The sequence below is a fragment of the Pinus tabuliformis genome, chromosome 3_1 (assembly GCF_031772625.1).
Source record: "Pinus tabuliformis cultivar Carrire ecotype Pingquan chromosome 3_1, CPIR1, whole genome shotgun sequence".
Lineage (NCBI taxonomy): Eukaryota > Viridiplantae > Streptophyta > Pinopsida > Pinales > Pinaceae > Pinus > Pinus tabuliformis.
Window position 1 is genome coordinate 855,977,631 of NC_142301.1, and position 13,491 is coordinate 855,991,121.

General features: G+C 37.6%; 1 protein-coding gene and 1 long non-coding RNA gene across 10 annotated transcripts in view; both read right to left on the reverse strand.

Moving 5' to 3' along the window:
• The window catches only part of LOC149190260 (uncharacterized), a 136,180-nt gene extending 126,480 nt beyond the window's left edge, over positions 1-9,700 (reverse strand). For 6 of the 9 annotated variants that reach the window (XR_016255973.1, XR_016255967.1, XR_016255968.1 and 3 more), the window contains exons 1-2: positions 9,163-9,700; positions 8,543-8,718 (exon numbers count right to left, since the gene is read on the reverse strand). This is a non-coding gene — a long non-coding RNA (uncharacterized LOC149190260). Of the gene's footprint in view, positions 1-8,542; positions 8,750-9,162 lie in introns of all 9 variants that reach the window. The other 3 variants (XR_016255970.1, XR_016255969.1, XR_016255972.1) reach the window with 3 other exon arrangements.
• A 2,374-nt stretch (positions 9,701-12,074) lies between these two features.
• LOC149190261 (uncharacterized) lies at positions 12,075-12,806 on the reverse strand. The gene has a single exon (XM_089410465.1). It carries the CDS (start codon positions 12,804-12,806, stop codon positions 12,075-12,077), a length of 732 nt encoding a protein of 243 aa, XP_089266591.1.
• Between the last annotated feature and the right edge of the window lie 685 nt (positions 12,807-13,491).

Genomic DNA, 13,491 nt, shown 5'->3' on the forward strand with positions numbered 1-13,491 from the left:
TGTTCAAGCATTGACTGCCACATACAATATGCACACACAATCTTCTGCAATATATATACATAAACAACAAAAGAAATACTCATCAGCATGACATCCCAGATATCACCCTTACTTCGAGGTGCCACACGCTTCCTTAATCCATCAAGAGATTGCTCCAGTGTCTCAATTAAGGATATCGGTGTTAAGGATGTCTTTGGCCTTTCTTCCTGCGAAGGTTTCAACATAGGCTCATGTTTTGTGGGCAATTCAGCATATTTCTCTACAAGCTTTGTATTCCCAAACCCAGGGAACGCCAGAACTCCAAAAAAACAGTCTTCAAAGCTCCGAGAACTTTCCCCAGCTCCCATTGCAGCTCCCGCTGAAAGGGTAACGTTCCCATACAGTTCCAAAGCTCCCGGGAGCGCGGGAACCATTGGAGTGGGTTTCCCACATCTCGGGAGCGGTTCAAGTGGAACAGAGGGTTAATGTTATTTCTCTTATTATGTTCATGAAATGTTTGACAAAAGTCTGAGTCATATTTGTTGAAGATGTTTTCCAAAATTTGCATGCTACTTGTTTGTAGAAAGGTGTCAAAGAGAAAGTTCAATATTGTGGAAAAATTTGTTTGAATTTTTCTTGGGTATATTACATGCTCTCTTGTCGACCACCTTCCAGAGGCCCTCTCAACCCTCAAGGGGTCTAAGGACTCATCTTTCTCCTTCACAATATGCTCTCTTGTCATATAACTTCCATAGGCCCCCTCAACCTTTAAAGGTTTGAGGCCTACTCAACGTTCTCCTACAAGATGCTCTCTAAGGACTCGTCTTTCTCCTTCACAAGATGCTCTCTTGTCGTCTACCTTCCATAGGCCCTCTCAACCTTTAAAGGCTTGGTACCTACTCAACGTTCTCCTACAAGATGCTCTCTTGTCAAGCCATGAGAATGAACTACTCACCTTTGTACTTGTATTTTTCCAAACAGGGCAATACCATGGGTAATGCCATGGGTCATCTTTCTCCTTCACAAGATGCTCTCTTGTCGTCTACCTTCAATAGGCCCTCTCAACCTTTAAAGGTTTGGTACCTACTCATCGTTCTCTATTGGACATTAGATAAACCAATGCTCCCCATGTGTTTCGCGACATGGACTAACCGCCTCTCGTGGATCCTTATCTTTGGCGATGCGATCATTAACTAACACCTGCGAGTTTTGGTCTAACGACAATCGTGATTCCCAACAAGTGGTATTACAGCATAGGTCACGAGTTCGATACACACCCAGCACGCATTGGGGGGGAGATTGTTGGACATTGGATAAACCAACGCTCCCCGTGTGTTTCGCGACATGGACTAACCGCCTCTCGTGGATCCTTATCTTTGGCGATGTGATCGTTGACTAACACGTGCGGGTTTTCGTCTAACAGCAATTGTGATTCCCAACATTCTCCTACAACATGCTCTCTTGTCAAGCCACGAGAATGTACTCACATTTGTACTTATATTTTTCCAAATAGTGCCATGGGTAATGCCATGGGACATCAGAATACCATGGGTCTACTGGTGCAAAGCTCCATCACTTAGCCCACTTACACATGAGAATACTCTCGAATGTCATGGGTCATCAGAATACCATGGGTCTACTGGTGCAAAGCTCCATCACTTAGCCCACTTACACATGAGAATACTCCCGGTGCTACCCAAAACATCAAGAAGAGTTTTGTCGGTGGGACCCAATTTGGACAATTGAGGTGTTAAACATTCCAAGGCCATTTTTAGCCTTGAATGACATTTTTTGGGGGTTAAAACATTCCAAGCTAAGAAGTTATTCTACACTCAAAAACCTTACCAGCATTGTAAGAATTGTGTCAATTGAAGTTCATATGCAAAAGTTATGCCTCCCAAAAGTTGAACTATTGTGTTTGACCACCATGCTTCAAGAGGATCCCATGTCAACCCCCATTACTCATACAAAAAGGGATAGCCATGTGGAGACTTGGAAGAAGGTTCTAAAAGAGTCAAATATGTAACTTTAGTTGAGAGTTGAAGGAGTTGAATTTGACCCCTAATTGGCTATCGGGCAATGTTATAATCAGGCCATTGGGAGGAAAATGGGTTCCATTTATTTTGATTGTATCTCATTCCACAATAGAACAAAACAATGGGGAGTAGGAGTGCAAGAACATAACAAAGAGAATTATTGGTTTTGTAGTGGCCTGATTATCCATAGGTCTAAGGTGACTCCACAGAGAGTGTCTTCCACTTTGTCCTTGTCTTATTACCATTCTATACAAAAAATATCAGAGCAGCCTCATCTGTGGTTGGTGTGTGATTGTATTTTATTGTTCTCTATTTTCTGCATTTTTATCTATTACATGCATAAGCTGAAAACAATAATTAATAAATCTGGAATCTAAGTTCCATCTATTTTTATCAGATCTATTGTAACAAGATATCCAGTGGAATATCCATGGCAGTTTACAGATCAAAATGGGTTCCATTTGAATCATTTTATGGTAATGATGCATATATCAAGCCTCATGAAGAAGGCCAAGGAGATGTGCCAAGCATGGAAGAAAATTATTATTATATTTCACTTGATATGCCAAACCCTAATAATAAAATTTTTGTCCAGAAATACATTAGAAGATGCCACTGAAGACACTTTGTGCCCAGAATTTGAAGAAGACAGCAATGCCAACCACATAGATGAAGCCACCAGTGAGGTGACCTAGACTCGGGTAGAAAGGAATTTGAAATTTTTCTACAGCCAAATTTTAGGCTGTGTATCATAATTTTTTAAGGAAATCCCCTTTATGACAGTTATGATCATGGGGAAATAAAAGAAGAGAAGTCCATTTTGCTGATGACCAATGATCCTTTTCCATATCCTGAAGAAAATGTTCCAGATGTTGATCTACATAGTGATAATGCAATTTTTACAAAGGAAAGCATTGAAGAAGAGGAAATTTATATTGTCGTATGTGAAGAAGATGAAGCATGTAGCATTACTCATGCTATCCCTGAAGAACAGCTGTATAGAGGATATTCTAGGGAGAATTCTGAAGTAATTCAAGAAGATTTTTCAGATTTGGAAGGACAGGTTTGTTTCAAATTGTAGGGATGCCCTATATGTGGAGGAAAGTGATCTGCACAGCTATATGTTTAGCAGAGAAAAGATAAATGATGAGGTTTTAAGTAGAAAAGGGGACCTAGATATGGATGTGCACAAAGAATATTGCAAGATAGAGCGGAGTGTAATTTTGAATGTTTTGGACAACGATATCCTTGCTGCCCCAGATTGCAATGATAAAGTAATTGATAGGCAAAAGCCAATTTTTGAACTATCACCAAGCAATTTGGATGAATTCATTTTATCCAATTCAAGAAGAGGCCTCTTCTTCGTCTCATTCCATAATGACCCTGATTTTGATGAGGGAAGGGATACCCTTGGTTTTATTTTAGAATATGATAATACATCAGCTGTTCCGGATGATGACAAGGACAAGTTTTTGGAAATGCCTTTTGATAACACCTGTGTTCATGCTGAATGGATACAAATTGATGAGTTTTCCAGGGTAACGAGGCCATTAGTAAAAGGAGCATATCAGATCAGACTCTTGATGATGAGCTGAACTCCATCTTTAAATTTTGTGATCGTGACCTTCAGATTGATTTGCTCCATGAACCTGAGCCTGAATCTGATATGAAGGATACAGAACTTGTTATTAATAACTGTGGTACAGATGATGACATTCCTGAGACCTAATGGATTGGTGCTATTGCACAAATTTTTAGTTTTCCATATGGTGTGCACCCTCTACCAAATGAAATCTGCATTCAACGGACTAATATAATCAATTTTCAGGCTCGAATACAGGCAATAACCAAGCTGGCATGCATATTGATAGTTGAGCATGAAGGCAAACCAGCTCTATTGTTTGCTCTCCCTCGGAAACATGCACAACTAAATTCTATCGATATGGTCGTAAAGGATATTTTTGAAAATTTTGACAAGATCATTAATAGATATGTCAATCAGCTAATGAGCTATCCGAACTTTGAAGACAAACCTTGCTTATAGGAAATTTAGAAGAGGCACAAAAGGAGAGGTTGATAAAGCTTTACAGAAGAAGAAAAAATGAAAATACAATAAGGATCCCATGTTACTTATCTGTTTTACAAGAACATCCTAGAGAGTTTATCCTTTCCTATATCAGGAGTACAAATCTGCACCATGAATATGTGGGTTTATATCCTAAGGGTTTTCAAGTTCAGAAAAAACGTTTTTAATGGATGGCTACCCAGGTTTATACTTAAAATCACAAAAGTTCCAGCACATGACAACTTTGGCTTTAATGTGTCTGTGTTCTTTACCATGATCAAACATAGAGGAGAGGGTCATTGTGCCAGCAAACTCATTAGGTGGTTGCACTGGCACGCTGATTTCACTTCGCACTGCTTTCTGGCACATATTTTATTTTGATGAGACTCTTGGGTTCTCAAATGTTCCCAAGAAGAACACTAGTCCTAGGGATATTTTGTGATACAAGGGATTCGAACGAGGGTAACTGTATTAAAAAATGTTGTAATTATTCATGATGGAGGTGGTATGCCTGCTCAAATTCATGGTAAACATATATGATGAAATGCGTATAGACTGGATGTTTGAAGGACCTGGGCGCATATATTTGAGTATCCAAAAGTTTGATTTGAAAACATATAAATCTGGATGATTTCCTTGATCCATCCTCAATATGGCTCATGTGGATCTCCTTTGTTGCTTTATTCTCTTTTCTTGAACTCAACACAACTAAGTATCTCACTCACAGTAAACCTACTATACTACTCATGCAAACCTCCTTTGTTGCTCTGTGCTTCTTTTTCAAACCCGACACAACTAAGTTTCTCACTCACAGAAAACCCGCAATATTACTCATGCAGATGCTCTCTTGCCACAAGATTCTCTCTTTCCGACCACCTTCCACAAGCCCTCTCGGTCCTCAAGGGGTCTGAGGCCTACTCAGCCTTCTCTTCCACAAGATGATCTCTTGTTGACCACCTTCCACAGGCCCTCTCGGCCCTCAAGGGGTCTGAAACCTACTCGGCCTTCTTCTCCACAAGATGCTCTCTTGTCGATCACCTTCCTCAAGCTCACTCGATCCTCAAGGGGTTTGAGGCCTACTCAGTCTTCTCCTCCATTAGATTCTCTCTTGCCACTCACCTTCCACAAGCCCTCTCGACCCTCAAGGGGCTTGACTCCTACACATCCTTCTCCTCCGGAAAGATGCTCTTTTGTTGACCACCTTCCACAAGACCTCTCAGCCTTCAAAGGTCTAAGGCTTACTTGGCCTTCTCCTCCGCAAGATGTTCTCTTACTGACCACCTTCCATAATCCCTCTCGGCCCTTGAAGGTTTGAGGCTCAACCTTCTCCTCCTCAAGATGCTCTCTTGTTGACCACCTTCCACAGGCCCTCTCAGACCTCAAAGGACTAAGACCTACTTGGCCTTCTCCTCCATAATATGCTCCCTTGTTGACCACCTTCTACAGGCCCTCTCATCCTTCAAGGGGTTTGAGGACTCGGCCTTCTCCACAAGATCTGGAAGAACATTTGTCTTGGTACATCTTTTGTTATTGGTTTCTTGTTGGTGAATCTGCAGGAAGGAAGAATGATTTGGCTTGGCATCTAGAGGTGGAAATTTCTGTGGTTATGGGTCTTGGATATCTCATTTGAACTGATTCTATAAGAAGAGATTTTTTTGGGTTTTCCCCTTGGAGGGGTTTTGCCCTAGCTTGGACCCTCAAGGGGCTTGACTCCTACACATCCTTCTCCTCCAAAATATGCTCTTTTGTCAACCACCTTCCACAAGACCTCTCAGCCTTCAAAGGTCTAAGGCTTACTTGGCCTTCTCTTCCACAAGATGTTCTCTTACTGACCACCTTCCATAATCCCTCTCGACCCTTGAAGGTTTGAGGCCTACTCAACCTTCTCCTCCTCAATATGCTCTCTTGTCGACTACCTTCCACAGGCCCTCTCAAACCTCAAAGGACTAAGGCCTACTTGGCCTTCTCCTCCATAACATGCTCTCTTGTTGACCACCTTCTACAGGCCCTCTCATCCTTCAAGGGGTTTGAGGACTCAGCCTTCTCCACAAGATCTAGAAGAAGATTTGTCTTGGTACATCTTTTGTTACTGGTTTCTTGTTGGTGAATCTGCAGGAAGGAAGAATGATTTGGCTTGGCATCTAGAGGTGGAAATTTTTGTGGTTATGGGTCTTGGATATCTCATTTGAACTGATTCTATAAGAAGAGATTTTTTTGGGTTTTCCCCTTGGGGGGTTTTGCCCTGGCTTGGAGCCCATATATTGTGTTCTATTGTCTTCTGTGATCTTCATGTTTTATGGTAATTGCTTAATGAAGAAAAAAAACATAATAATAATAACGCTGACAGACTCACAAGTAATTATCATGTAATGGAAATCTAAGATAAAATTGAAAAACCACTTGATTTTCAACACCCTAGTTGGAAATTTTATGGTTGGGTTTATTGCTAATCATTGTTGTAGAAGTTTGCAAGAATTTATTTTTGCAGGAGGATAAAATTCAAGTGATCACATTGCGCCAAGAAGGTTGAATTTCCCTTCTAAAAGCCAAGTCGAATTTGTGGAGTTTTTGTGCCAAGTTCTAAACCCTAGGAATCAAATTGTTGGTCGAATTTTCCAAGTGCCAAGCTGGATTCATTCCTTGTACCAATACCCCCAGGTCATTGGTGTTATTTCTAGAATTTTCTTGCCAAGAAGGAGGATGATTTCCTTCAACAATTATGGTCAAGAATTACCAGTGGAGAGGGTCGAATTATCTATAAAGAAGAGGGTAAATTCTTCGCAAGATTTCAGCAAGTTATATTATCAGTAGATGTATCAATTCATTTTCCCTCTTATCAGTTGGAGTGAGTTCAAGGTTCTACATTGTAATCATTGCAGATCAAACTCAATAAAGTTCAGATCTGCCTCAGATTTTTTTGGCTGATGTTATTTCTCTTATTATGTTCATGAAATGTTTGAAAAAAGTTTGAGTCATCTTTGATGAAGATGTTTTCCAGAATTTGCATGCAACTTGTTTATAGAAAGGTGTCAAAGAGAAAGTTCAAAACTGTGGAAATTTCTGCTTGAATTTTTGCTTGGGTATATTCCAATGGTATCAGAGCATGGTCTTGGCCAGTTATGGTATCAACAAATATGACCTCAGAGAATTTTCAGAACATGACATATAGAAGGCATAGGTACGTAATGTAAAATGTAAAATGTAGAAAGTAGAAAGAGAGTAATGTAAAATGTAGAAAGAATGCTATGGGGAAAGGATGTGAAATCATCATGTGATGCTCTCTCCTGGTGGCAGTGGTACCGTACTACCGGTGCCTCTAAATGCCAATGAATCCGAATTCGATGTGACATTCATGGCAAAGTGTTGTAGACATGAGTAATTGTAGGCATTAAATGCCCGTCGAATTTGGTAGGTCCCATTCTACTAACCCACGCCGTAGTCTAACCACCCTTACGCCTATCAAATCGGGGTATTCAAACACTCTCGGCGGATTTCGGCTATTTGACTGCTCCGTATAAAACGCCTATCTCTCGCCATTTCGCTGTCAACAAGGTTATCTCGGCAACCTAATTAGAACAAGAAAACCCACCCAACATTTGGTATAAGGTTTCCGTGCACGGATACCCACCAAGCCCTTAAGCTGTACTGTCTTCCTGGATGCACCCAAGTAGGCGATTTGATGACCCCGTATCCCGTGCTGGCGTCGAAAGATATTTTAGATAGCTGACTACGTTCTTGGCACAGATATCGGCTTCCCAAACACGTTACTACGTTCTTGGCACAGATATCGGCTTCCCAAACACGTTACGGACATACGCCTTTTAGACACCGCTTCTCCCACGGTGTCTAAGTTTCAAACACAATAAAATTTACCATAGACGGGGATTCGAACAAATGACCTAACGATTGAGCCGGGTTTCGTTTCAATTTGGGAAATCTCCAAACATTTGCATGTTAAAAGACCGACATAAATTATAAAATTGAACCATTCATGAGATGCAGTAATCAGAAATACATACCAAACAAGCATACGCAAACAATAAAAAATAAATTGAACGATTGATGAGCTGTTGTGTTTGATAAAACAAATATTAAAAGATAGACAATCGTGCGTTCCATAAACCCTAATTAGAATCGTCAGATTTAGTTTTTCTCTGCTATTCCTGCCATCGTTCGTTTATTACGGTTCGATAAATTAGCTAGCAGTGTTCTTATAAAAGATTTTTGAATGTAATGAAATTAAAAAATAAACGTAACAAGTTATATTATATTTGAGAAAACATAGTATATTTAGATATGATTTACAAACCACTGTCTGGACGATACACTTAGAGAATAATGAGTTTAATGCCGTTCAATTCCTAAAAATAACTGAAATAGTAATTTCAGCCAGCAGAGGAGGAATAGCCGGATGGACAACAGTAGAACTCTCTAGAAACCATCCATTAAGCAAACGACATACCTGTAGAAAGTTCCCGAAGCATAATTTCTTTGGTGTCTGTACATCCATGAAATGGAAGAAGTTCAGCCCTCCCACATCAAGTCGTGTAGCCGATTCATCAATCCCTCTTCACGCGGACAAATTCATTCCTTCGTACGTCTCGATTCTCTTCTTCGTACGTCTTTTTCCTCCTATTTCTGCTGCCATTGTTTATTACTGTTAAAAAAACTAATGAGCAATACAAGTTTAACAGATTTGCTGCCATTGATTATTCCACTGTTTATTACCCTTAAATAAATTAATGAGCAATACAAGTTTAACAGATATCTTTACAAATGAGCATGTAATTTGAATTTAATGACGATTATTTGCTTTAAATAAGTAATACAATATGTGTTTTATCAATATATTTTCCGTGTAGCTGAGGAAATTCAGTTTAATGGCCATCAATTCCCAATAATAACTGAAATAATAAGGTTTTATTGAGATTATTTGCGTACATTTGGAATATCCGACGATAGGGAACAAAATTAACAAATGGCATTTAAGCGGAAGCAGGATGGACAAAATTTTATGGTAACCCGGATTTATGATGGACAACAAATGTATGACCATCTATTAACCTAAGAAGCAAATCCTACCTGTAAGAGGTCGAAGCATAATTCCTTAATTCCTCTCTGCTGTCTGTGCATCCTTGAAATGGAATATTCATCAAACCCTCCCGCGGTAAATTGTGCAGCCGATTCATCAAACCCTTTTCAGCAAAGAAATTTATAATTTCATAGATTTCCCTTCTCTTCTCTTCCTCATCATAAACACTGATATATTCACAAACAAACAGATATACAAGACAGGGACGTAACGGAACATCAACAAACAAGCAATTGCAAGGACAACTCATCCACACATATAGCAAAGCAAAAACGCAAACACGGACATAAATATACACACCAACACCAAAACACACGGACAACTCATCCACACATATAACAGAGCAAAAACGCAAACACGGAACATAAATATACACACCAAAACACACGGACAGACTGACAAGAAAGGAGAGAATTATGTCCGTGGGCATGCAAAGGCAAAGGCTATTTATAAAGCTGCGGATATGCTTTTATGCTTTTCTTGCTTTAAAGCAACGGTCCATTTTCTGGGGTGGATTTGTGAATGAAATTAGGATTTTAAAATGGGAATCATTGTCAGAAAAAGATTCCATTCAATTCCAGTTACTCCAAGTCGTAATCAGCCGTTATATTTGATTGGGGGTGAAGATCCACCAATGCACTTCCATAAGTGGTATAGTTTTCGGGAGACCCGCCCCTGTAAGAGAATTCCCCGGAAGAGATAATCTTTTGGAGGGTTGCGTTGCGTAGCTCTTACATAGTTAATAAATTGCGGAAGAACAAAAGCAGAACGAGGCAGCACGGCGTATGGAGGAACCTGGGTCTCTGCCTTGGTAAGTATCGTCAACCACATTTGAGCTATATTATTTTTTGATATCAATTAATTTGAATAATTCAATTTATTTAAAAATAACAAAAATATAGTAATGAAATAAAAATTATTTAAAAATAAGAAAAATATAGTAATGAAATAAAAATTTATTTAAAAATAACAAAAATATAGTAATAAAAAAGAAAATAGATTTTGTTCGAGCCACCCAAATCACAAGATGCCTCCGGACTTTTTGTTCGAGTCATCCAAATTGTCAAAATCTCTCTCTCATTTAGATTCTCAACCCATCTAAACATAATTCGTGGACTTCTAGAAGCTTTGTGAGACAAGACATTCTATCCAACTTCATAAAGTTGTCATTAAGCACTTGAAAATTCTCTTTGAAGGAATCCAAGTAGCAAGACCCCTAGTAGTAAATTCGATATCAAGTTCATGATTTGGAAGTTGAGTTTACAAGGATCAAGGCACATTAGAAACTTGAGTAATCTTACACCACGGACTCTACAATGCTCCCTCAATCCCATTTTCAATTATCACTCACACAAGTTGTCAACCAACACCAGCCAATCTCAAGGTTCCTAACATCAAAAAGAGATTCAACTATGCTTCTTTGATTTCAAAAGCCTTAGTCCCTTCCACATATATATATATTATATATGCTATGCTCTATTTAGTTCATAGAGTCTATAATAGCTTTTCTTCTTTTGACATATGTAAAACACATTATTATTATTTACATTTTAATTATATTTTCACCATAACTTTTAAAAGAAAAATAATTATTTTATATGAATGCAATTTCTAACTTTAATAGTAAGAAGCTTTATAATTTTTATCACTCATGAAGATAAACAATCATATTTATATATTCTACAATAATCTTTTTAACTAATACAAATTTTCATATACAAATCAATTAATAATAACTTTAATTTTTTAACTTTATATTATCATTAAAAATTCACCTTAAATATATAATAATAAATTTTTAAAAAATATATTATTAATTCTAAAAATAAATCAATTAATCATTATGCTATTAATTCCAAAAGCATACAAACACATACTCTTCAATTCAAAACTCCACTTCAAAATTAGCTACTCCAAATCCTAAACCATAGTTTTAATTTTAGATAGTTACAAAAACAACATTGCAATGATTTAGCATCGTCAATAATGGTAAGGAGTTGAAATAGTTTTAAAATTAGACACACGGATAGAGTTAAAGTTACTTTTGTAATTACTATAATTTCACCTTTGCAACAAAGCTAACACATCTATGTAACATTAATACTTAAAATTCACGTTAATATAACATTAACGTAAACTGACATTCAAAACACTGTATTTTATTCTTAAACATTTGTGTTGTAATGGCGTAGTGGTTTGCATATTTTGTTTATAAGATTTTTTTTCAAAACTATATATCATTGATGAGTTAGAGTGAGTTATATGTTGTAATAATTTTTTTTATTGATGAGTTAGAGTGAGTCAGATGACTTAATAATAAGTTTAAAAAATTGAATTAGCATAATTTATATTAATCTGTAATTATAAATATTATTTTATTTATATTAGTGTGTATATATATTAGATGGGTGATAAATGTTGATAGATATTAAAAAAACATAAAAAATAATGAAATTATAATTTTTTAGTAAATTGTACTATTTTAAATTATGGATTATAAGATAATATTCAGAAATTTTATGTTAATATTTTATTGGTGAGCTTGGATAAATTCTTGGTAGAGAGGGAAGAGATTGCAGAGTACTAAGATAAAGAAAATTTATCATAAAAAAAAAGTGAAAAGTTTTTTTTTTCAAAAGAAAAAGTTGTATAGTATTATATTATAATCTAAAAAGATCTCTATATACATATAATAGCGAGATTATATCCCAGGGATAGTCTCCTAATCAGAAAATATTTTCAGTGTTTACATCTTTTTGATCATATTCAAGTATGTGGTCTGTATAGAGATCATATCATCTTTAGGAAATATTCCAACAATTTCAAAATTATGGTAACACCTGGCCAAAGGACTTTTTATCCAGAAAATAGGAGCATGAAGCATACCAAATTTTTGTCCACTTTAAATACCCGGCATTGAGAAGGGCTGAATGATGTATGTAGAGGATGCTGCAGAGATACTCAGATGCCACTTACCATATGGAGACTGCATACCCTTCTTTGATAGTTCATCCGCTTGCTCATTTTGCGCCCGCTTTATATGTGTGATAGGGAATAGTGAAGGCTTCCATAGAGAAGTAATCCTGCCCAGCCATCCAGAAAGGTTGTCATTTTTTATAGTTTGATTTCCCTTCACGTGTTCTATGATTATTTTGGAGTCACCATATATATTGATAGGGCCGATGTCCATGAATATGCAGAAAAGAAGCAGACCATGTAGAGCCATGGCCTCAACTTTGTTATTGGTTCCATTGCCACCATTCCAAAACATGAAGTATTGAAGCTCATTTGATATACCAATATAAACGCCACATGCACATTTGCCTTCTTTTGCTGCTCCATCAAAGTGTGCCCGTGGGAAGAAAAGTTGTTGTGAATCTGAGACTGTATTTTGATGCTTCATCTGTTGAGGAATGTTTGGGAGTATCGAAAAGTAGAAGGGGATAATCTTATCAAATATATGCCCAAATTCCTCCTTGCTGTTTTGAAAAATCCTGTTGTTTCTCCACTTCCATATGAACCAGATGACAATAAGTGGAATGGGACGCCAAAATATTTTCTGTAAACCCCACCATTCATATGCATCTGTTATGGAGGGATGTGAAATTTCAGGAAAACCAAAATAAGAGGCCATTCGCTTCCCTAAACTCTGGGTTAGTGGACATTTTAGAAATATGTGCATGTTATCTTCTACTTCGGATAGGTAGATTATGCATATGGTTGGTCCATGCCATCTCCTTTTCTGTAAATTTGCCCATGTGAGATTTTTTTATGGTAAACTAACCACGAAAACAGTATTATTTTTAGAGGACAGCCAGCCTTCCATAAAGAGTATGGAAAAAGTTTCTGGGAGGTTTCTCTTTGTTGTTCAATCATGGAGAGATATATATCTCTCACTAACACATTGGATCGGCCTTTCTTTACCTGCCAAACAATGCTATCACTGTCCTCTGTTTTGTAAATCCCAGCATTTTTCATAGTCCATATAATCTTGTTCCATTGGGCAGCCATTGTTCCCTCCAGGCCCAGCTCTCTATTCGATTTCCATTGAGGAATAGCTTCCTTCCATTCTTTTATTACTTGTGCCCAGTAGAAGAGTCCTTTTTGGTGAAGGATCGAGAGAAGTTGTGGAGCGATTGGGGGATCCATCTCTACCCCCATGATAGCATCAAATTCGATAAGTATGTTGTTTCCTGTGTGTAATTTCCATATTATATTCTTGTAGAAGAAAGGGAGGACCTTTTGAAAACTTCTCCAAATCGCTGATCCTTGAGAGGGCCACATAAATCTGTTCCTGTACCAATAATAGACATCTTTAT